The following is a 22,315-nucleotide window of genomic DNA, read 5'->3' as shown; positions in this document are numbered from 1 at the left end:
AAAAGATCAAACCCAGGGTGAAATCTGTCCCTTAGTGCTTAAGATTTCATACTAGTTCTCAATACCAAAAATTAAGAGTAAAAAATTGTGCAAAATGTTTCAGTAAAAACACACAATGAAATACTCTGGAAATGACTGATTCTTAAAAACACCTACAAATATAAGCCAGACAAACGTAAAAAAGTGAAACAAGATGAACTATTTTTCTGGTCATAAAATATTTATTAAGGTATATTTTAGGGAATATAGTGAATATAAAATTTAGGATCACAATATGAAGCAATTTCAATCCTCTCAAAAAGTCAGCCCAGTCCTCAATGCTCTGCAGATGTAAAACCACTGGTGAGACTCACTAAAAGCAGTTTGACTAGTACAGAAGAGGCTTTTCACATGAACATTTACAACTAGATCATCTGAATACCTCTTTTAAGTGCAAAACCACACCACATTACACTAATGCAGCAACAATGCATTCATATTGTTTTCATTAGTAGTCAGCTTGCATAAAACACCAGAAGAAAGCACAATGGAGCTCACAAAATTGGCTAAAAAAAATGAACCTGTCCTGCAAAACACACACTGTAATGGAAGAAGACATTAAAAATGTATTATGCACACTACAGAAGCTGCGTTCATTCCAACAATCTCAAGTGTCACTTCCTTTTCTGAAAATCAAATTACATGAACCAGGCACAACTAATATTTGGGAGGCAGTGTGTAGCTAAAACTTCATTTAACTAATTATTCAATGATTTAAAAAATCCCCATAAATCTTTTCTGTCCTGAGGTAGTTGCAAAATAAATCATAACTTGGATATCAACTAGAGCTGAGGCTTTGACTTTTTACTCATTAAAACTAGTTGTTAAACTGACAAGAACTACCTTTTGATATTTAAAAGACAGTTGAGAAATGGGCCTCTTACTACACACACAAGATGATGGCTACGTAGGAAAGAGGATTAGCTGCTTCAGAACGTGAGAGATATGGTCCACCATTGCTTCCACCCCCCCCCACCCCAACCATTTTAGATTCTTTATTGTCCAAAAAGCCACGGGGAGCAACACAGTAGAAGTAGACAAATCATCGTCCTTTGCTGTAGCCAGGGAAGAAAAGGTCAAGTAGAGTCTGCAGAACCTCATTGGGAATCATGATGTAATTCTGGCCAAGATCGTGCCGGCAAGCAGGGCAGGAGAACACTTGAGCCTTAAAGGAGCGCTGTAAGCAATCCTAAGGCAAAACCAGAACCAAAATGAAACAAAAAAACACCTCATTTCATCTGAGGGTAAAGCATATAGAAAGTACTCAACAACCTAGGCTTTTAAACAGAACTAGAAACTTACTGTTTGGCAACAAGAGAAACATAAAACAAGAACAACTGTCAAGGCCTGAATCTGCACTATGAAAATTAACCTACAGACGTGGCTTTAGTACCAACCTCTAACACATACTGTGAGACTTCAGGTAAATGACCACTTTTGTATACATTAATTTCCTCATCCAGTAAAAATGAATGTTAGAATTCTGCATGTTTCCACTAGCCTCACCTTCTAGGCTGGATTTTAATCCTGATCTTTCCTGATAGAGCACAAAAGAAAAACAACTCAGGAATCCCCTGCTTAAAACTATATCTATTTTATGAAGTCAATGTATAATGTGCTTTCCAAAAATATATTTAGCTCTACTTAACTGACTCAAGGTCACATACTAACACTTATGTGGAAGGTCGGTTTCCATTTTACAAAAGAAACTAAGTTCAGAAGTTAGGTCAGGGCACGTAACCACCAGTCAGTAGAACAAGATTCCAACCTTGGTTTGACTGAAATTCAAATTCCTTTTACACCACATTGATAAGACAATATTCAACTCCTCTGGGCATGCTGCCAGACAGAATCTGTTCTAGGTCCCCTCAAGTACACGAAATTATTTCAGTTTGCACTATAATATATGAAACATACGTAAGCTGTAACAGAAAATAGCAACAACACGTTACTTTCTTCTCTATTTCAACCCCTCCTCAATAATTTCAAACATGATAGAATGTTGAGACTATACAGATTTGAATTACTATAGAATTAAAACATGGATTCACCACCAAGATGTAATTAAATGCTTCCTAACCAGCAAGGTTCCTTATCTATTCTGCTTCATGAAAAAAATGCTTGTTCGCGTGCTGAAAAGAGGTTTGGAGGTTAGTGTGCCTTCTGGCCTAACAAGGGAAAATGAGAAAGGAGTTCTACTTACTTTACAGACATTGTGGAGGCAATCTGTTGTCACAGGCTGGTAAACTAGCTCCTGGCAGCAGACACACATAAAAGATTGTTCCAATTTTTTCAGAAAATTCTAGAATGGTACCCAAGGAGAAGAAAAAAAGGTTAGCATTTCATAATATATTAAAAGAATTCCAAATAATTGGAGAAAAAAGTGTCAATCCCATTCAGTATGTTTTCTATTAAGAAAAAAATCAAGTAGTGATTGTAACTACAAGCAAATGTGTAATAGCAAACTACAGAAATCCCATCCATAAGATAGACACATTAGTTTTTAAATCTTAGGACTGAGTTGCAAAGGTTGCAAAGTCAGGACATATGGCTTTAAAAAGTAAACTTCATATTCCAGAGATTACTATTTTTCACTTAAAAAAATCATGAACAGCCTGTCTCAGGTCATTACATACAGATCTATTTTCAAAAAGCTCCATGGTATTCTAATATATCTATATATATTCAATCTTTTTCTCTTACAAAACTTCAATACTTATTTTTTATGCTTAAAAAGATAAAAGCACTTGGCAATAATACTCTAGTACCTAAGACCCCAAAGAATCAACGTATTTATTTACCTAGAATAATTTTCTGTGATATTTTGCCCCAATCCCCAAATCCCATATTTTCCTGGTGCTACTGTTTACTCAAATTGGGACTAAATTACAGAAGGTCGAGCTTTATAAAGCAAACATGATCAGATGGGTAGTCTATAATCTTCAAAAGCCATTACTGGGTTCCATCTTATCCAAGCTGTTTGTTTAACCTAGAAGGAAAAGTAGTTTTTTGAATAGTCACCAGGATAATCCTCCACTCAGTTATTTTTTGGTAGTAGGAGAGTATATTTTATGTTTGTTCTTTATGTTAATAAAAAAAGTAGAATCTACAGGAATTTCAAGTAAAAAAAAAAACCCAAAGATTCCATTTCATAGTTATGTCTTGATAGTAACTTATTTTTAAGCATGGATTATAAAGCTCAAATGAATTATCAATGAAGTGTTATTCAACACACTAGAAGAATATACCAGTTAGGGGGAGATGCGGAAAAAACTTAACTTTAATACCAGGTACCTTCTCTCTGACAAACTACTTTGTTAATGACTGATATTTCCCCAGTACCTCCACAGTGCCTGTAATATGAGCATATTTAGTATCAACATTTTGATTTCCTACAATGTGCCAGGCACTCATCTACATAGCAGTAATAAAAAGGCCGGCCAAATCTCTGCTCTCATGAACTTTATATTCCTTTAGGAGAGATTTTTAAAAACTCAGCTTCAGATAGTAGTATCTGAGGAAACAACGCAAATTAAAGCAAGAGTAAGGAGGGTCTATTGTAGAAAGGATAGCCAGGGAAAGCCTCTCTGAGGAGTGTAGTATTTTGCAGAAACTTACAAGATATGAAGGAATGAGCCACACGAAGATACAGAGAGGAGAATTCTAGTCAGAGAGACGGTATATGTGTAAAGGCCTAGGAACAGGAACAGGTTGAGTGTGTTTAAATAGCACAGATGTCACTGTGGCTAAAGCAGTTTGGGCCTGAGAGAGCAGCAAGAGGAGAATGCAGAGGTAGGTAGAGATGGATGCCAGATCATATAGGGCCTTGGGAAGGTGTTTGGATATAAGCATACATATGTAATATATGCATTTATTTAAAAGTCACTGCTGGCCAAAACCTGATTTTTCTGGCTTACTAAATGTGTTCCTGATTTATCTGAAAAGAAAGGGCATGAAACCTACACAGGGCAATAGTACATAAATGTTCAGAGTAACCACTAGCAGCAATGTCACAGTCACCTGACCTAGGTATAGGTATGTAAGATCCTGCCACCAGGGGCAGGATTTTTATTGTTCCTATTTGTTTGAGAACTGTCAGTTGGTGACTTTCACATAAAAGTTACATGGAAAGAAGAGGTTGAAAAGTATACTTGATTTGCACATACCTACCAAGTCTCGCAGGATTTGACCACTTCGATAATTTGTTAAAATTGATAAACAGGGTATATGAAAAGCCACAGATTGAAGCCTAATACACGTCCAACCCAGACAACAGACGCGCAAAAGAGAACTTCCATGTGCACTCAGGTGGCATTATCCTTCAACTGTATCTGCTACTTTGTCTTCTGCCCACTCACAGCTGGAACTCACCTGAGTTATTACTAACTAGCTGTATCCTCTCCAACCAGAAAATAATCAGACCATGACCAACAACTGCTTGCTGTTTCTTACTTGCTCTAAGTGAAGAAGAATCTGACGTACCAGAGTCAGACTCTCCATATACCTGGTTCTCTTGGCTAAAAAGCAAGTTAACACTTCTCACAGAGCTAACTCACTTTTCTCTGTCCTCTAAACATGTAAGTCTCATTCTACCCAAGGACAACCCAAAATATCACATTTATAGACGAAACAAAGAAAAAAAACCCTCCAGTATCAGTCCAAAGGGCATCTGATAAACCTCATTCATTTCTAAGTCTACAAACTGTATCAGGAAGATGTTTCCATAATGATGACTATTTGTCAAACAAAAAGCAACATAAAAAACTATGAGAGTTCCCTCTAAATGCACATAAAAGGGGCATATAGATACGCATTAACGCCATTTCAGACACACAAGAAGTTCTGGCCAACGTACTCAGAAAAATGAAGAAAACATTGGAAGGAAGAAATTACTAAAAAATGACAAAGTGGAATTTCAAGAGAGGATACTAGACCTCACCCACAACAGCAGCTTTTCTTTTTGAAGAAAGCAGAAGAGTACCGATATTACACATGACAAGGGGCTAATATCTAAGAAAACAAAAGAATCAAATTTATAAGCAAAATTAGAGACAATAAGAACAGTGAGCAAAGAATGAACAGACAATTTACATTTGAAACCCCTACCTTTTGGGATTTGATAAGAAAGCTTCATTGCAAAACACAGCTTAACACAAAACCCAGATGTCAGTTAACCTTGAAATTCCTTTTCACTTAAAAATTTTATCATTACCAAAAAAAAAAAAGGAAAAAAAATCCAAAACATATGAAATACTTAAATAAATGCTGGTTTATTTTACTCCTAGGTTGAACATGTGGGCATTGAAAATTATGCTGAATTGCTTAAGACTTGTTCTATCAGGTAACTTTGAGCTATAACAAAACTTTCCTGATGAATTTTAGATTAAACTGAATGTGTTCCACAACTGAAAATTCTTCCTATGAACAGCACCTCACCATAAATGATCAAGTTCAAGCACAGAGAGGTCAAAAAACCAACATCTAAGAGGACAAAAATCAATTTAAAAGCATCAAGTGCTGCCTCATTTCTGAAAGGTGGCCGTACTGGGTGAGAAGATTAGATAAAAGGACCAAGTTTTAACTGACTTGTGAAAATGATAATTCATAGGGAAAATATTTTTCATCATTTGTTAATATTAGAAACTTATTAAAAAATATTTACATACTGGTCCTTCCACAAGAGATGCAAGAACTTCATCCCATAGCTTCTGGTTTTGATGATCTTCTCTGATTAGATGTTGTTGTTGAGGGGTTAGTTGGAAAGCCTCAACTGCTTCTGCTGAATCTGATGCTTTCGGTACTTTGGAGGCACTTGGACAATCATCTAGATTTATTTAAAAATACATCAGCACACTACAAGTGGTTCTAAGCAGAACTATGAAACGAAAGAGTAAACTGGCACCAATTATGTTTAGCATGAAGATAACCAGGGTAGAGCAGCATTTAACTTTCCCATATAGTTTAGGATACTTTGTTTAGGCTCTGACACTATTAAGATACACAAAAAGCTCACCCCACCCCACCCCCACCAAAAAAAAAAAAACCCTTCATTTTTCTTTTAATTTCTTATGAGTTTTCAATTTACTCCCTTAATATTTCTCTTTATTAGAAACTATGTTATTCAGATTTATGTCCTGCAATCATTACCTACCATCTGTAGATGGCCTTTTTGGGGCTCCACTGGCCTTCTTTGACTGTCCTTTAGTCTTCTTCCCTTCCTTATCTGAAGGGTAACCTACTGGATACTGACGAGGGAAAAAAGTACAATGTAGATTTAAGCTTCACAGAGAAGAGGGGTTCTAGATCCTTGTCAGAAATTTAAAAAGGGGAATGGGGAGGAATCTATACTTTCCCTAAATTGAAAAGATTTATATAAAGGACACAGACGTTTAAAGAAACAGAATTAAAAGGACAGAAGACTATTAAAAATCCCCAATTCAGTGTAAAACCATGTAGCTTTGACTGTTAAAGATATTCCATTTTATCTTAGTTTCAGATCAGTGATGATCTTAGTTTCAGATCAAAAAGAGGAAAGAACTTTTTAGGAGTTGTGACTAGGGGGCTTAAAAAGTTTGAGAAAGAAAGGAAAGTAGAATTAGATATGAAGGTAAGTGAAGATCAACCAAAGAGCACAATAGATGATACTCATATAGTTGGCGTTACACTAAGTTATGGAGCCAATCTTAAAAACAAAAAACTCCATGAAGGGCCAAATTTCTATCACCCCAAATTAAGAGGCAGGGGTGGGGTGGGGTGGGAGAGCTTTTAGAAGACCTAAAGCCACTAAACTACTGAATTCTTTATCAACTAAAAGGTTAGGCTTTAAGGGATAAATTCTACCCTATTACCCTTGTGTTTTATTGGCTATGCTTTCTTTTGGACATGCTTTGTGATATCACTCATATTTAAAGCTCAATATGTTATACAGGCCTCATCAATGATATTAACTCATCATAGCTGACTGGCTTATATGCTTTGTTCTGCTCAACTGTTTCAAATTTAACCTATCTAGAACACTGCTCTGCTGAACAGCAGACCTGAAAAAAAAAATCCTTTGAAAATGGATTTAACAATAGGTTTAAAAAATATTTAGTTAAAAAAGGAATTATTTTGACAGTTATTTTAGCAGCTGATGGGTCTCATTTAAACAATTCTATGAGTTTAAAAAGAAAACAAAAACAGAAACAGACTTGCACTAGAAGAGACACACTCACCTGCCTGGGTGGTCAGACACTTGCCCATAGTTCAGCCCCTACACATGCAGTGTGGGCAGAGCCAGGGGAAATGACAAAGCTGGTAGTCTTTACAAGAAGCACAGCGATGGGGAATGATGGAGGATGAACTCAAACCATGCTCTGAAGTCAGTGTCAGGGACAAAGTCTAGGGTGTATAGGCAGTGGAGGGGAAATGTAGCCATACCATCCATTATGCACAAAAAACCAACAAAGTCTTATATGGGTTAACAGCTGAGCATGGGCAAAGGGAAAAAAAAAAGGCAAAGCACTAAAGGTGGTGACAGGACAAGGAAGCAGCTTTGAGGGGGAAGAGAGAAAAGGGGTGAGGAAAAGTGAGAAGGGTAGAAAGCAGACCACTCTTATAAGCCACCTCCCCCCTTCCCCTACCAGAGACACACCCCCTGTGCCCTCTAGGATAAACTTCCCTTCTCAAGGCCTCTTATATCTAAATTTTAGGTATCCCTTTCCCTCATACTTCAAGTCCAGATTGAACTGGAAATACAGCTGACCCTTGAACAACATAGGGGGTTAGGGCGGGGCCAATCCTCTCAAGTTGAAAATCCCAGTGTAACTTATAGTTGGCTCTCCGCATCTGCAGATTCAACCAACCACAGATATGTACTGAAATATTTGCTATTGAAAAAAATCCATGTATAACTGGACCCATGTAGTTCAAACCCATGGTGTTCAAGGGTCAACTGCATTTTACATTTCATTGTCAAGCCCAGCTTTCCTCAAGCACAATTCTTGGTCTTAGGGCAGTTTGACACCTAGGATGCTACTTTTTTACTTCTTTTCCTTCCGTATACTTGCATGATCTCATTCCTCACCCCTTACAGTCCACTGACCAACTGCTGTGGGTTATATCCAGTGTTAAGGCACATAGATAGTACAGAGGCGTACGCTTTTATGAAAATACAAGTAGCCTAGACAAATGTAATCTAACCTGTAAACGTAGACATAGTCTCCTTGACCGTTCTATTCCTTCTGAGGTCCAAGGAGCAGGTTCAACATCATCCCTCCTTAAAAGATAGCGCCAAACCAAGAATCCATGGCTTGATGAAATCTCTGGCCAGTATTTCACCACCTAAATCGTAATATTTCAGTACTAGTTTGAAATGTAAAGTTCAGACTTATTTATAATGTCATATTAGTGTTTTAAGTAAACTTGGCAGAACTAAATGCAACTTTGAAAGATACTTGCTCTGCTGTAATAGTAAGTAAAAAATATGCACTTAAATATTGTTTTGACCTTATTTCCTAATTATGATAATTCCCGTTAAGTATAGATTGCTATAAATTTGAAGTAGCAGCAAGATTATGCTCATTAATTAATAGAATTTTGCATAATAGTAGATAAAAATGGTGGCAGTAGATGTCTTCATTTTTAAAACAAAGAATGCAACCTATTTTCAAAATTATGATGTGCTCCGCTTCGAAAAATCTATTAAAATTAGAATCATTCTGGAAGATATAAGAATCAATATCTACAACGGCCAAGTTATTTGAACAGTTTTATCATAAGAGAATATATACTTGTAAAAAAAACTTAACCCAAAATATAACTCTGCCTTTAGGGACTTCAGATAAGCCTTAAAAGACAAGTGTCAAAATTAAGAGATCGTTTTGTACGTGTTGTATTTCCAGAAAAAGTAGAAAGACCAACCAAGATGATCTATTGTTTCCTTTAGCCCACCCACAGTAGAGCAGTTCCCTGTGGCAACCCTGTCTTGAAAGCCCAGGAAGAATGACTAACAAGATGTCATGCCAGATAGAGCACCTTATAAATGCCATCATATCTGTTGCCTTCTTCAGGAGCATATTTGCTGATCTTCCTCCCTTTAAAACTGCGTATCACTCTGACTGGCTTACCAGCTCTCCAATTCCGAGACTCTGCTCCAATTTTATCATCCAATGGAGCATCACAGTTTAGGGCCAATGCCCTAAAAAATAAAACAAAGTCTTTATACCAAGTAATCTTTCTTCAAGTATATAATCGCATCATTAGCTCAATTAAAAGGTGAATTATGCCTTACCTGATGGTTAAGATTCTATGATTCTTTCCATATTATTCCAGATAATAGGATTATGCTTTCCCCCACCAGCAGAGAAGACAAATCAGTTTTCTGATGTCACCCCCAAGCCAGGGGATTGGTTCTCAGATAGCCTGTAGGGTTCTTCTGAAAGTAATAACATCTGTGCCACGTATAATAGAAAACAACTAGAAATACATGGAATTTTCTTTAAATAACGTTTGTTGAGGGAAGGGAGAAAGTTGGAAAACTAAAGCAAGTGATTGTTGTAATAGTTATTTTTGATAAGGGAATGAGGTAAATTGCTGGAAAAATGTAGAAAGAAATCCAGAAAAATAAATTTGTCAGCAAGGTATGAATGACCTTTCTAGGTCTACTTTCCACATTCCAGACAATAGAGATTCCTTAAAGTTTAGAAGATAATAAGAACAAGTTTAATATGAGAATATCCTTTAAAGACTTCCAGTAAAAAGATAAGTGTAAATAAAACTGAAGCATTCAAATACCTGTGCTAAATCATGACAATAAAGATTTTTGGCTGCTCAAGATCACTACATTTTACTGATGACACATGAACAAGGAGGAACACTGAGCTGGAAGCAGCACTGGATTTAGCTGAAGCTTCCTTAGTATGTGTACTCACCTAGTAGTAATTAATCAGTAAGGTTAATAGACGTTAGAAGACCTTCCTTGGGGAAACTTAGTCCTGCTCCCCAAAAGACAAACTAGAATGTATTTAAAGTTAGTATTTTTCCTCTAAGACACCTATATCCTAAGTGAGAAGAATCCACTAAGAACATTTAAGGTTAAAAAAAAGATACCCTCCCCTCAAATCTGGTAAAATCAGATATGATACAACATGCTTTTTCAGGGTATAGTTCTTTTTATGCAAGCTCAAAAACAAACCAAAAAACCCCAAACAAAAGACCTTAAGACTAAATGACTAATCTACTATAATCTTTCTATCATAGTTAAAGTAAATGAACTTAAGTGTTTTGTTAAAACATTTTTTTAATAGACATGGTCAGAGAGTTAAAGGTCACCAAGTTATCTTTTTTATCTCAAATGGGAGATGAATTAAAACTCTGAGGTAGAAAAAAATGTAGCCATCAATTCTAGGGCTGGTATTATTTATGGAATACCTATTGAGATACATATACTTCATCCTCTTAAAGAGCTAAGAAAGAGATATGTACTATCTTCACATTAATGAGTGGAATGCTTTGGTGCTCACAGGTACCTTCCATCATAATGACTGCACCATTAACTGGAATTATTAACTCACTTCTAGTTTCACCTAAGTATGCAGTCTGTTCAAGTTTGTGTAAAGAGTCCAAGAGGATGAAACTAGGCAAAACAACAAGGCTTTTCCATTATTCTATCCACAGCTCAATCGACTGCCTCTAACCGCCCTGATAAAGGATGGCCAGGTTACCTGCTGCCCTCTTCAGTTTCATAAAGTGGAAGAGCTGAGAAGAAACAGGAACAAACTTCTCAAAAGCAAAAAGCAGGTATCAAACTACCTCTTAGTAGAGAAACAAAAAAGGAATTAGACCATATACACGTCAGGAAAGAGTATACTATGGGTCAGAGCTTTCACCTCAGCTTTCGTGTTTATAAAACATATAGGTACCTTTGCCTAAGAGGCCTTTACAATCACAAGGTGTACTCACAGCTTCATGTATAAATTACCTGAAGGAATGTTAGTCTCCGTGATAAGTCAATCCTAAATTGTTTTGAGTTTCTATTTCATTTTCACTACCTTCCTTATTAATATAAACATTTTTACTACTTGTCAATTATTTTCTGAGATTGTGACATATGATAAACAGGGTATATTTATTAGATTCTTCAAAAGCTTGACAAGAATCTATCATGTACATTACAAGTGCAGGTAGTTACAAAGGAAGTTTCATTCAAGCCAAATAATCTTATTATTAAAGGGAAAATATAATTTTCAGATTTGACAACATGAAAAAGCCCTTTTGCAAATTCAAGATACATTTTCATTGACAATACACATCGAAATATTTCTAATTCCTTTTAAGATCATTCTTCCTAAAGAGTTGCTTTCTTGTTAGAAAAAGACTGCGTAGGGGCTGGACTCCTACCTCAGCAATGTTTCACCAGCAAATCTGACCTGTCTCCTCTGCTGGTTCAATAAAATAATCCTACTGTCAGAAATAATATAGAAGGAAGACATAAAAACAGATTCTATGTAACTTGGTATGCAACAAAGTCTTGAAATCATAAAGTATATTCTTTACTTCACATGGTAATCAGAAATTAAGGACACACTACTTAAAACTGAGTGATTTAGACTCAGGAAAGCGAAAAATACTCACTTTTACTCAGTATTCCACAAAATACCCTTAATAATAGGATACAAAAAATTTCAACTTCATGATCACAAAATTATCAGTATGACAGGTTATAATGTGGTCATTGGTATCTGATGGTTTGGGTTACTTAATTATTGGTATTAGCATGCATTTACAAAATAAAACATTTTGAAGTTATTAAATTTTCTATTCCCATGGAAGCTGGAATATCATGAATATTTCTATAGAATAAAGTCAGCACAAGGTGGCTCTTTTGTACCTAAACATTCTCTTTTTTAACAGATAAAAGACATTTTATCATAAATCCTAAAAGCACCTTGTGTAGTTCTGATTAAGTTATCTGATGTTTCACTTATGCACATAAATGTGGCTCCCAAACATAACCCTATTTCACATTAGTCTCCTCTAAAAAGAAGTTTGTCACTTTAAAAGATAAATCTGTGTTTAGTAGAACATAACTTTGACCAATGTGGTAGTAGATAAGCCACCTTGTCCTCAATTTCATTAAATTATATAGGCTCCTTTCCTTTAAAGGTTTCAACATGTTTCCAAATGCAAAGCACATGTATTAAGACTGGGAATTATGTCATTTAAAAAAATGATACTAAGAAATAAGTTAGGAAGCTTATAAGTAATTATATACTAATCAGGTAATAGGATTTATAATTTAGCTATATTAACTCACAATTTAAGATTCTCCTCTACAGTGTAAGTTATAAATTACAGTCCTATAATCCAACTTTTACACAAAGCCCAAATTCTTAACAGTCTTTACAAACTAACAATATAGAGTACCTGTTCATGTTTGTTAATGTTTGATCAGCTGATGGTGCACCAATTCTTTTATTACCAGCAAGATTTTTACCACCACTCCCAGTGTATGTGAATTCATCACCTCGGTCCTGCAGGAGAACATTTTTGGCATTAAAACACCTAAACCCAGGTATAATTCACCAATTCTTGTTTCAGAGTCAGAACTTTTGGTTCGGATGTTATAAGCTGACATGTTCTCTCAAGGTATCTATCTACCAAAATAAGGCAAAATTAAAATGCAATCTTGTGTGTAATATACCTTCAAGCTGTATCACTTGATCTAAAGATTTCATTTTAAAGTTATAGCTTCCAACACCTCCAAACATAGCTATTCTTATACAAATAATTTATAGAATGTTACAAAATAAGGTCTTATGGGTTGGGAGTATTGTTTAGTTTAATTCAATGTTATTAAAATCAACTTATCAATATTAATTTGTAGGTTCTTTACAGGGCACCATTTTAATAAATACTCCAAAACTGATTTCCCAACAGCAATCTATGCCATATCCAAGGCTTTTTTTTTTTAAAAACATCTTTATTGGAGTATAATTGCTTTACAGTGGTGTGTTAGTTTCTGCTTTATAACAAAGTGAATCACCATATCCAAGTTTGCTGCTAAATATCAAACTTAAAAATCGTAACAGCATTGTAAGTTCCCCACATTTTACAGTCCATGGGTTTACTCAAATTATATTGGCATAAAACAATTACCTATCATTAAGAAGAAAGTTAGAAAAGAATTTGGATACTAAAAGTTGTATAGCATCTACTAAATGTGAAAAAAAACACGCCCAAAGAAGATATTAAAAACTAGCTCCACCAGTAGCTACAAATTTATATTGCTATTGTTTTTGTCTAATTCAGTACTTAAACTGAGAAAAGTAACTATCAGTATGTAAATTAATTCTAACACTATCTCAGTAGTGGTTCTTCTTCAATGCAAGATTATTTTAACTAGTTCAGACTGAACTTAAGATAATGAAGTTTTCTCTACTTAATTCTTGCTTGTAATAAAGGTCAATTATTTTGCATCTAGTTTTTCCTTTGATTAAAAGTCATAACTAAAATCTCATGGTTTTAAGTGTTTCCATATGTCCTAAAACCTTCATTCAATTCACTTTGTTGACCCAAAATTGAGGTCTATATTTTAAAGAATAAGGTGTTAAGGAATTTCATCTTCAGTGTATACTCCATTTGAAGGATTCTAATAAATAAGTACATCTAAAACAGTCCAGAATACTTCTTAAATTGATCAGATACAGTCTTCCAAATGGTATCTGGATTGACTTCACAATGCTCATATTTATAACCTTGTCGACTTTTAAAGTTGTAACTGTGGTAGTGCTATAAAGGAAAAAGTAGTGTGAACTAGGTAGGAGAGAGCATAATAGGGACAACCTAAGTTCAACAGTGTTTGAAACGTAAGAACAAAAACATTTCTGATTATTCTTCAAGCAGCAAATAATCATGTAAAAATAGTTAAATTCTATGTCATTATCTATGCTTGAATTCATCATTATACCATGAAAGCACGCGGATGAAACAGACTGGGAGAAAATACCTGCAAACTACACATCCAATGAACAGTAAAAACAAACAAAACCCACAACCCAATTAGAAAATGGGCAAAAGACCTGAAGAGCTACACCACCCAAGAGGATATACACATAGCAAATAAATAAATCATGTCCAACACTCTTAGCCATTAGGGAAATGTCAACTAAAACTACAATGAGCTATATCTACATACCTATCAGAATGGCTAAAAGAAAGCAACAACACTGAATGCTGGTGAGGATGCAGAGAAACTGAATCACTCATACACTGCTGATAAGAACAAGAAGTGGTACAGTCACTCTGGAAAATACTTCAGCAGTTTCTTTTTTTCCTTTTGTTTTTTTTTGGCAGTTTCTTAAAGAACTAATCATGCAACTACCATACAACCCAGCAATTACACTTCTGGGCATTTATCCCAAAGAAATGAAAAATGAACACTCATATTTACAAAAAAACCTGTACACAATTTTTAATGCAGCATTATTTGCTGGAAATAACCAAGATGTTCTTCAATGGGTGAATGGTTGTACTGTGGTACACCTATATCCATGGAACACTACTCAGCAATAAAAGGGAATGAACTATTGACACATGCCACAATTTGAGGATTATTTGCTGAGTGAAAAAAAGCCAATCCCAAAGGTTATACACTATACGATTTCATTTGTAAAAATTTTTGAAGTGACAAAATTATAGAAACAGAGAACAGATTGGTGGTTGTCTGGGGTTAAGGGGGGTTGGGGGAGCAGATATAGTATGGTGGCTAAAAAAAGGGCAACATGAGGGATCCTTGTGGTAAGGGAAATGTTCAGTGTCCTGAATGTATCAATGTCAGTATCCTGGTTGTGACATTAAACTACAGTTTCGCAAGATGTTACCACTGGCTGAACCTGAATAAAGGGCAAAGACATCTCTGTATTATTTCTAATGCTACATGTCAATCGACAATTATTAAAAATGTACATTAAAAAAAAGATGAAAAAAATGAAAAAAAATGTAAATGAGTCCAAAATTAAAAATGAGCTCTAAAGAAAATGTGACTATTTTCACTGCAATAATCAGTACACACAAAGCTTAAAGACTGCCAATTGATTTACTTTTTAACTGGTAAAAAACTGACTACTTCAACATAAAAACGATGCTAAAAGAGATGGGATTTATCCTGGACAAAGCTTCTGTATTTTATTGAATGATCAAGACAGGTTCTAAAGAACAAGTTTGTATCATGACTTACTACTTCATCCGCAAATCCACCAGCCAGGACAAGAGAGTAAGCTCCATCATTACTTCGACCATGAATTCCACCAACATGGGGCCTATGGACACCCGCTTCGCTCACCTATAACATCAAGAGAGACGCAAAATACCTTTGAACAGTTCGTTAAGTTACGTTTACAAAATGGTTTCACATACGTTATTGTATCCTAAAAGCTTCAACTAAGAACTGAATATCACACAGAATTCTAAGTTTTGCTCACAGACTACTTCTCCCCAACTATATATCCTTCAGGTACTGAACTGATAACTCTTAAAACTGCTCAGGCCTAGAACTGTGTTTCAAAATAACTATTAAATAATTATTATCCTATGTCTATTGGTAATTCCAGCTCAGTTTGGGCAAAAAATAATTTACTATAAGTGCTCTAGATCTCTTTTTTTCTCATTTCTCATCTTTCATTATGGCACTGTTCCCTAGCCAAGTCAAAAAGGCAAGAGTCATTTCAGCCTCATTCTTCTGTATTCTTCAAACCCATCTGGTCGCAAATATTGCTGATTTGATCGCCTAAATCTCTCAAAACCATCTTTTTCTACTTTCACTGATATAAGCCTAGTTTGAGTATGAATACTTAAAACATACCCTTTTTCACTGCCTCCAGCAGTTTTGTTCCTTCAAACTCATTCTACCTATCACAAACAGAATGATCCTTTTAAGAACATATCTGCTTTTAATTTCCAACTGCTTAACATGTATTAAACAGTCTTAATAGTATATTAAGCCCAAGTTAAGTATTACATATTACCCTCTCTCAACCAGGCTGCTATCTACTTTCCCAGCCTTATCTTCAGCTTCTCCATTATGGAGCCTATACATCTGAGCCCAACTACTCAATGATAAACATACTACCCATTTTTCAGTTTCTTCATGCAATTCTTCTATTTCAATGGCCTACTACTTTTCCCCATGTATCTTCAATGCTGGCTCACTTAAACTTAAGTGTCACTTCTTTGCGTACTTCAAACTCCCTAAGAGAAGTATTCTAATTCATTTGTTTATCACACAACTGTTCTTAGCAGAGTAAATCCAAGCCTGTATAGTGGGCTAGGTAAAGAGGCACATTAGAAGTTGATGAGAAGCTGATAAGAGCAACAGAACCTGGATTTAGGCCTTGGAAACACTTAGGTACTTTAGAGCATAGGACCATTTGATTCTCAACCTCACCAACCCCGATAATAAATCATGCTGAATCTTCCCTACTTCCTAAACTGCAAATCTGTCCTCCTAAATGCTTAGGCCAATGACCTCAGTCATCTTACACCATTATTAATGAGGCTTTTACAATCTGGGAATGAATGACAGGCATACAAAAAAAAGAAGCAAACAAAGAACAAGGCAATTAAAAATACACTAAGTGTATTTTATTATAATTTTTATTTCATATATAAATATTATAAATAATACATAGTATAAAAAATAGATCTTATTTATTATTGTACAGGCATACCTCAGAGATATTTCAGGTTTGGTTCCAAGACCACTACAATAAAGTAAATATTGCAATAAAGCGAGTCGCACAAATTTTCTGGTTTCCCAGTACATATAAAAGTCATATTTACACTATACTGTAGTCTTAAGTGTATGACAGCATTATGTCTAAAAAACGTACACACCTTAATTAAAAAATAATGCTGTCGGAAAAATGGCGCCTATCGACTTGCTTGACACAGGGTTGCCAAAAAGCTTCAATTTGTAAAAAACACAGTATTTGTGAAGTACAGTGAAGCAAAGCACAATGCAATGAGGCATGCCTGAACTCAGTTTTTTTTTTTTTTTTTACTGTATTTATAGATCCAAAGTCATAATATAAGCCTTGAAAATTGATTTATTCAAAATTATGATATAACCATTGCAAGGATGAGAGGACAGAGTGTGTTAAACTAAATTCTTGTCTTCCATTGAAAGAGATTAATAAAACCAAAATATAAAGACAAAAGCCACACAAACATGTTATTTATAAATAAGGAGGTAAATTCAGAAAAAGTAACTTTAAAGTGATTGCCTCTTAGAAACAGAAAATGGTGAAAAAAGAGGGTAGGCTTTTAAAATATAAATCATACTCTAGTATTTAACTTTCCATGCTATGTATATGTATTACATTATTTTAATCTTAAAATTTTTATCAATGGTCTAAGCACCAGGGCTATTCGACTCTTAAAGTTCAGAATCCTGTCTAATTGGAAACTGCTCTTTACCTAAGATATTCTTTTTTCCACATTAAATTTTCCATAACGAAAAAATTACCTTTCTAAAGAAGAAATTAGAAAAGTACAAGAGTTTTCTTCAAGAGGAAAAGAGAAGTAATTTAATCCTTGGATTATCTGACATTTCCTCTAACCAATATCTTAACATTCATTCAAGAGGATAATCCCCAAAGAAAACACCCTAAGTGAGCTTCCTTGCAGATCAATGACATTAAATGAGAACTTACTGCGTGACTTAAAGATCTATTTCAAATATTAAATTCTTGGCAAGAAAAGTTCTTCAGAACACTTAATAACTTTAACTACCATAACTATAACAGAATAGTAAAACGAAGTGATTCAAAGGCTTAGAGGAAGCCTAATTCCATGATGTGTGCTCCTCTGTCTGCTAAGCTATGAGCAAGAGTCTACCCATCCTACAGGAAATCTTTCATTCTAACAACTGAATGCCATGTGATACTACCTAGGTTGGTCCATTTAGAATCAATCAACACTGCTACAATTTGAACTATACCCAATTTTACCCTTTCAACTAAGCCAATTTAAAACATACCTGAACTCTAAATCTCCAAGTCGATCCAACAGGAATTCCAGGAATAGGTCCATAATGATTAGAAGGAACAATAGTACATTCTCTAGTGCGACCAACACAGGCCATTCCCTACAAGGTACCGAACAAACTGAGAAATCAGTTATGTTAAATCTTAAAGAAAGCCCTTAATTCCCATAAAATGTGGATAAAATAAAAACAATTTATATGATTAATATTTAACAATTTATATGATTAATCAATATGGTTATTTGTTAATATTTCAGATTCGTAACATCATTTATACCGTTACTACTATTGGAACTGAAACACTGTAACTTGCGTCACAGTTATAAACCTTATAACTAGGAAGAAAAAGAAACTTCCTTCTTTACCCTGCCCCAGTCTCTTCGGCTTTCAGTACTAGCTGATGGCATCTTTGCTTTCTTTTTACTCATCTTGAGTCTTTCACCAGCCTTTACAACTTCACTAGAATCAGTTTTACAGGAAGGACAATACCTTAAAAAAAAAGAAGAAAAGGAATTTTGATAATATTATATTAAAGCCAATAACAGATGGCCTTTCTAGGTTAGAACAAGTTTTAAGATGTAATACTTGGTGTATATTACAGAGTTTCAGTTAGCATTTCAGTATTAAGCTTTTCAAAATATTTACATGATTAAGCTCACCGAAAAAAACTTGTCATTCTTTTAGAGAACTTAAAATATTTTATTATCAAATTCTCAAATGCAGTGCAGAAGCCAAACAAGGCTGTCCAATTTAAATGGCACCATAAACTCTGATCTTATCACTAATCCTCAGAGTGGAAATTATTCATTTAAAGTTTTTATCATTAAAGCAAAAGTGGTAAGAATAGATGATTCTAGACTGAACAATGATCCATGCAACTGATACATCTCCCCATCTAAATTGGTTATTAGAACTCTCAGATTCAAAAATGTATATAGTCTAATTGCAGGCATAATGAAATGTGATTGATATCTGCGTGCTGAACGGGTGCTGAACGGGTGTCCTGTCACCTTGCTAAAATCACATATTACCTCCAGAAAGCTTTCTGTAGATATTTTATGATTTTTCTAATTAGAGAATATTGCTGCAAATAAAATGTCCCCCCCCAAAAAGTATAGTTTATTATAACAAGTACACTGGATTCAAGGATGCTTGCTTATATTAGCTTTATCTCTAGCTCAATTTCAATTCTCTATACTTGTTTGTCCTTTAGTCTATCTGTAGTTGGTCATTCTACTGTAACTTGTACACCATTATAATCTGCCTTATATCATTTCTAAAAAGCAAAGCATAAGTATGTCTATAGAATGAGATGGGACTATTCTTGAGTCACCAAGAAATGGAAACTTTGAGTATATCCAAAGATCAACTGGCCACTCCCCTATTAGTCTTAGATTTCTTTTTCTATGTTTCCCATTTTATAATGATCTATGCCACGTGGCCTACAGAGTAAAGAAAATGACACCTGTACCCACTAGTTAATTTTGACTGCCTAATTATGAGACATGTAAACAATTCGGTCCCTGAGAAAATTAGTAGGGCAGTGAGATACAGAAACAAATTCAAGGTAAAATTATGTATGATACGGCAATAAATACTATCAAGTAAAATCCCTACTAATTTGGAAATCAGGAAGGCTTCCAAAAATTAATTTGTTGTAAGAAAGATTGTATTTTACCTGATGTGCTAACCCTATAACTACAATTTTATCAAAGATCTTACGGTGAAAGCAGATATTATCTCTGATGAGAAAATGAGTTCAGAGGTTAAATATCAGACAACATGATTTGGAGAAGTGGAAAAGATTTAAGGTTAAGGAATTCCAGGTAAAGTGAAGGACCTCGACATGAATGTAGAAATACTCCACAGAGTAATCTAAGACAGTCTTCTAGTTATAGTCATCCCTGGGATCCATCTTTTCATCAGGTTTGTTAAGAACCCAGGCACTATTTTGGCACTGGGTAGGGATAAATGTTTGTGATCAAAATATTTGTAAACAGTTAAGGAAAACTAGTACATACAATGAAACAATTTCAGAAAGTGGTAAATGCTATAAAGGAAATACATCAGGGTTATGTGGGTGGTAATAGTGATTAGAAATGTTATGTGTCTTTAGATACAATAGTTAAAGCTTCTGAGGAGGCATTCCAGCTGAGATTCCTATCAAGAAGCCAGGTAAGACATTCCAGGCAAAGAGGCGTTAAATGTAAACGTCCTGAGGCATAGTAAGGAATGGTACGTTCTGAAGAACATAAAAGTAGTCGGGGGCAGGTCATAGATGGCAAGGGTTGAGATTTTATCCTAAACGCAACAGGAAGACATTAGGGGGTTTTAAACAGGTGAGTAACCTGATTCAGGACTTAGATCATTCTGCTGCTGTGGCACGAAGGATAGCTGGTAGACAATGTGAAAGCAAGACTAGTTAGTCATTTACTATACAGTTCAGGGTAGAGATAGTGGTTTGAACTGGGTGGTGAGAGTAGAGAAACATTATGGAGAACTGTAAGATTTGCTCATGTGTTATTGGATGTGAGTGGGGAGAAGAGAGAATCAAAATTGTGTTTAGCTTTTTGGCCCTCAACAAGTGGATGAGATGATCGTATTACCTACTGAAAATTAGGTGAGGAGTGGGATTTTAGGGGACACGTTTGTGGAAATCAAGATCTCTATTTGGACTCACTAGTTTTGTGATACTAGTGAAGCAAGCAGTTGAATATAGGGAATATAAAGCTCAGGGAAGACTAGATCTGAAAATATAAATTCCAAGCTGTTTGCTTGGTATTTAAAGGCTCATGATTACATGAGGTCATCTAGGGAGCAAGGATGCAGAGAGAAAACATGGGTAGTGCTTTGGGAAACTCTGAAATGTGGTAGATGAGAGAAAACCAACAAGAGACCAAGGAAAGGCCGGTGAAGCTGGAAGAAAATGAGATTAGATGATATCATACCAACTACAAAAACAGAGTTAGCAGGTAAGCAGGACAGTAAGGAGAGGACTCAGAAGTGACCCTTGGGTTTGGCAACATAAAATGTGTAAGCCTAATATAAGCAGATATAGTTGAATAGTGAGAGGGAAGGTCAGACTGGAGTGCTGGGGTATGGACAGGAGGAGAGCAAATGGAAATAATCAGTGGTGACAGCTCTGAGAAGCAAGGAAGTGGGCAGCTTTCTCCCACAATACAAAGGTGGGAGAAATGGGACCTAGAAAGAGTGTGTATGTGCATGTGTTGTGAAAACAAAGAGATTCTAGGATACTAATGAGAATAACCCAGTAATGGCAATTCAGGAGAGGAATTAAACTGCAAGAGTGAAGTTTCCTCAAAATGCAAAAAGGATACGAAACTGTGAGAGCAGGAAGAAAGGTTCGCGTTTAGTGAAGCAACACATCGTCCACAGAAACAAAGAGGAAGAAGCACATGAGACTTCAGAGGAAATATAATTACTGGTGATGGTAAAATACAGGGTGTGACCATGCAAAGTAGCGGCAGAGGGTTAAAGGAAGAAGTTGTATCCTTTTTTCTTCTTCCTCCACCCCTACACAGCCTCTGCTGTAATACAACAACCTTCCAACAGGTGGGGAGAGACCAAAGGAATGGAGAACAATCTATTCTTCACAATGGTATCAGCTATGTAATGGTCATGTTAGTTATTTCTGAGTACAGTCTGTCATCTCTTTAACTTAATCCTCCATGCTAACAACATGAAACCGTAGTCTAAAAAGAAAAAACTTCCTAATATGACATCTTAAGAAGCGTATTATAACTTTAACTGGGAACATTTCCCCCCAGTCTCTTTTCTAATCCTTTCTCTTTGTAGCTAACACTACTCAGTAGAAGTATAGATTTTGGCAAGTATATTTGACCTTGGTGCCTGGTTCTACTATTAACCTCATATGATTATGTATGATAATCCATAGCACTTTATTAGTGTCTTGCATGTACGAAGCACTTAACTGTTAAGTACCATTATAAAACATTCAATAGGCACATCTAAAATAACTGAGGGGTAGAGAGAACCATCTACAAATGCTTCCCAGTTGAAGTCATACTTAAGTGAAAACCTGAAGGATGAGTATCATCCTGAAGTTACGCAAAGAGGAAAATGTTTCCAAGAAGAAAATGCATCAAGTGTAAACCCAGAGAAGATAGGGAACATGACTTATTTAAGAAGCTGAAAGATATTTAATCTGGCTAGGGTATAGAGTATTTGGGGAAATAAAAGAGGAAAGTGGTAAGGGATACAGTGGGAGAAATC

At 35.4% G+C, this 22,315-nt stretch overlaps 1 protein-coding gene across 1 annotated transcript in view; it reads right to left on the bottom strand.

Annotated features, from left to right (window-relative positions):
• Positions 1-201: 201 nt before the first annotated feature.
• The window catches only part of UHRF2 (ubiquitin like with PHD and ring finger domains 2), a 74,199-nt gene continuing 52,085 nt past the window's right edge, over positions 202-22,315 (bottom strand). Inside the window, exons 6-16 of the mRNA XM_060153206.1 lie at positions 20,301-20,362; positions 18,427-18,550; positions 18,056-18,163; positions 15,257-15,361; positions 12,445-12,551; positions 9,055-9,217; positions 8,221-8,361; positions 6,191-6,284; positions 5,706-5,863; positions 2,243-2,341; positions 202-1,228 (exon numbers count right to left, since the gene is read on the bottom strand). Coding sequence (XP_060009189.1) covers positions 1,082-1,228; positions 2,243-2,341; positions 5,706-5,863; positions 6,191-6,284; positions 8,221-8,361; positions 9,055-9,217; positions 12,445-12,551; positions 15,257-15,361; positions 18,056-18,163; positions 18,427-18,550; positions 20,301-20,362 — 1,308 coding nt within the window. The 3' untranslated portion in view covers positions 202-1,081. The remainder of the gene's footprint in view (positions 1,229-2,242; positions 2,342-5,705; positions 5,864-6,190; positions 6,285-8,220; positions 8,362-9,054; positions 9,218-12,444; positions 12,552-15,256; positions 15,362-18,055; positions 18,164-18,426; positions 18,551-20,300; positions 20,363-22,315) is intronic.

The sequence above is a fragment of the Lagenorhynchus albirostris genome, chromosome 7 (assembly GCF_949774975.1).
Source record: "Lagenorhynchus albirostris chromosome 7, mLagAlb1.1, whole genome shotgun sequence".
NCBI classification, from domain to species: Eukaryota; Metazoa; Chordata; class Mammalia; order Artiodactyla; family Delphinidae; genus Lagenorhynchus; species Lagenorhynchus albirostris.
The sequence above is the reverse complement of the archived record's forward strand: the minus strand, read 5'-3'. Positions and strand labels throughout refer to the sequence as shown.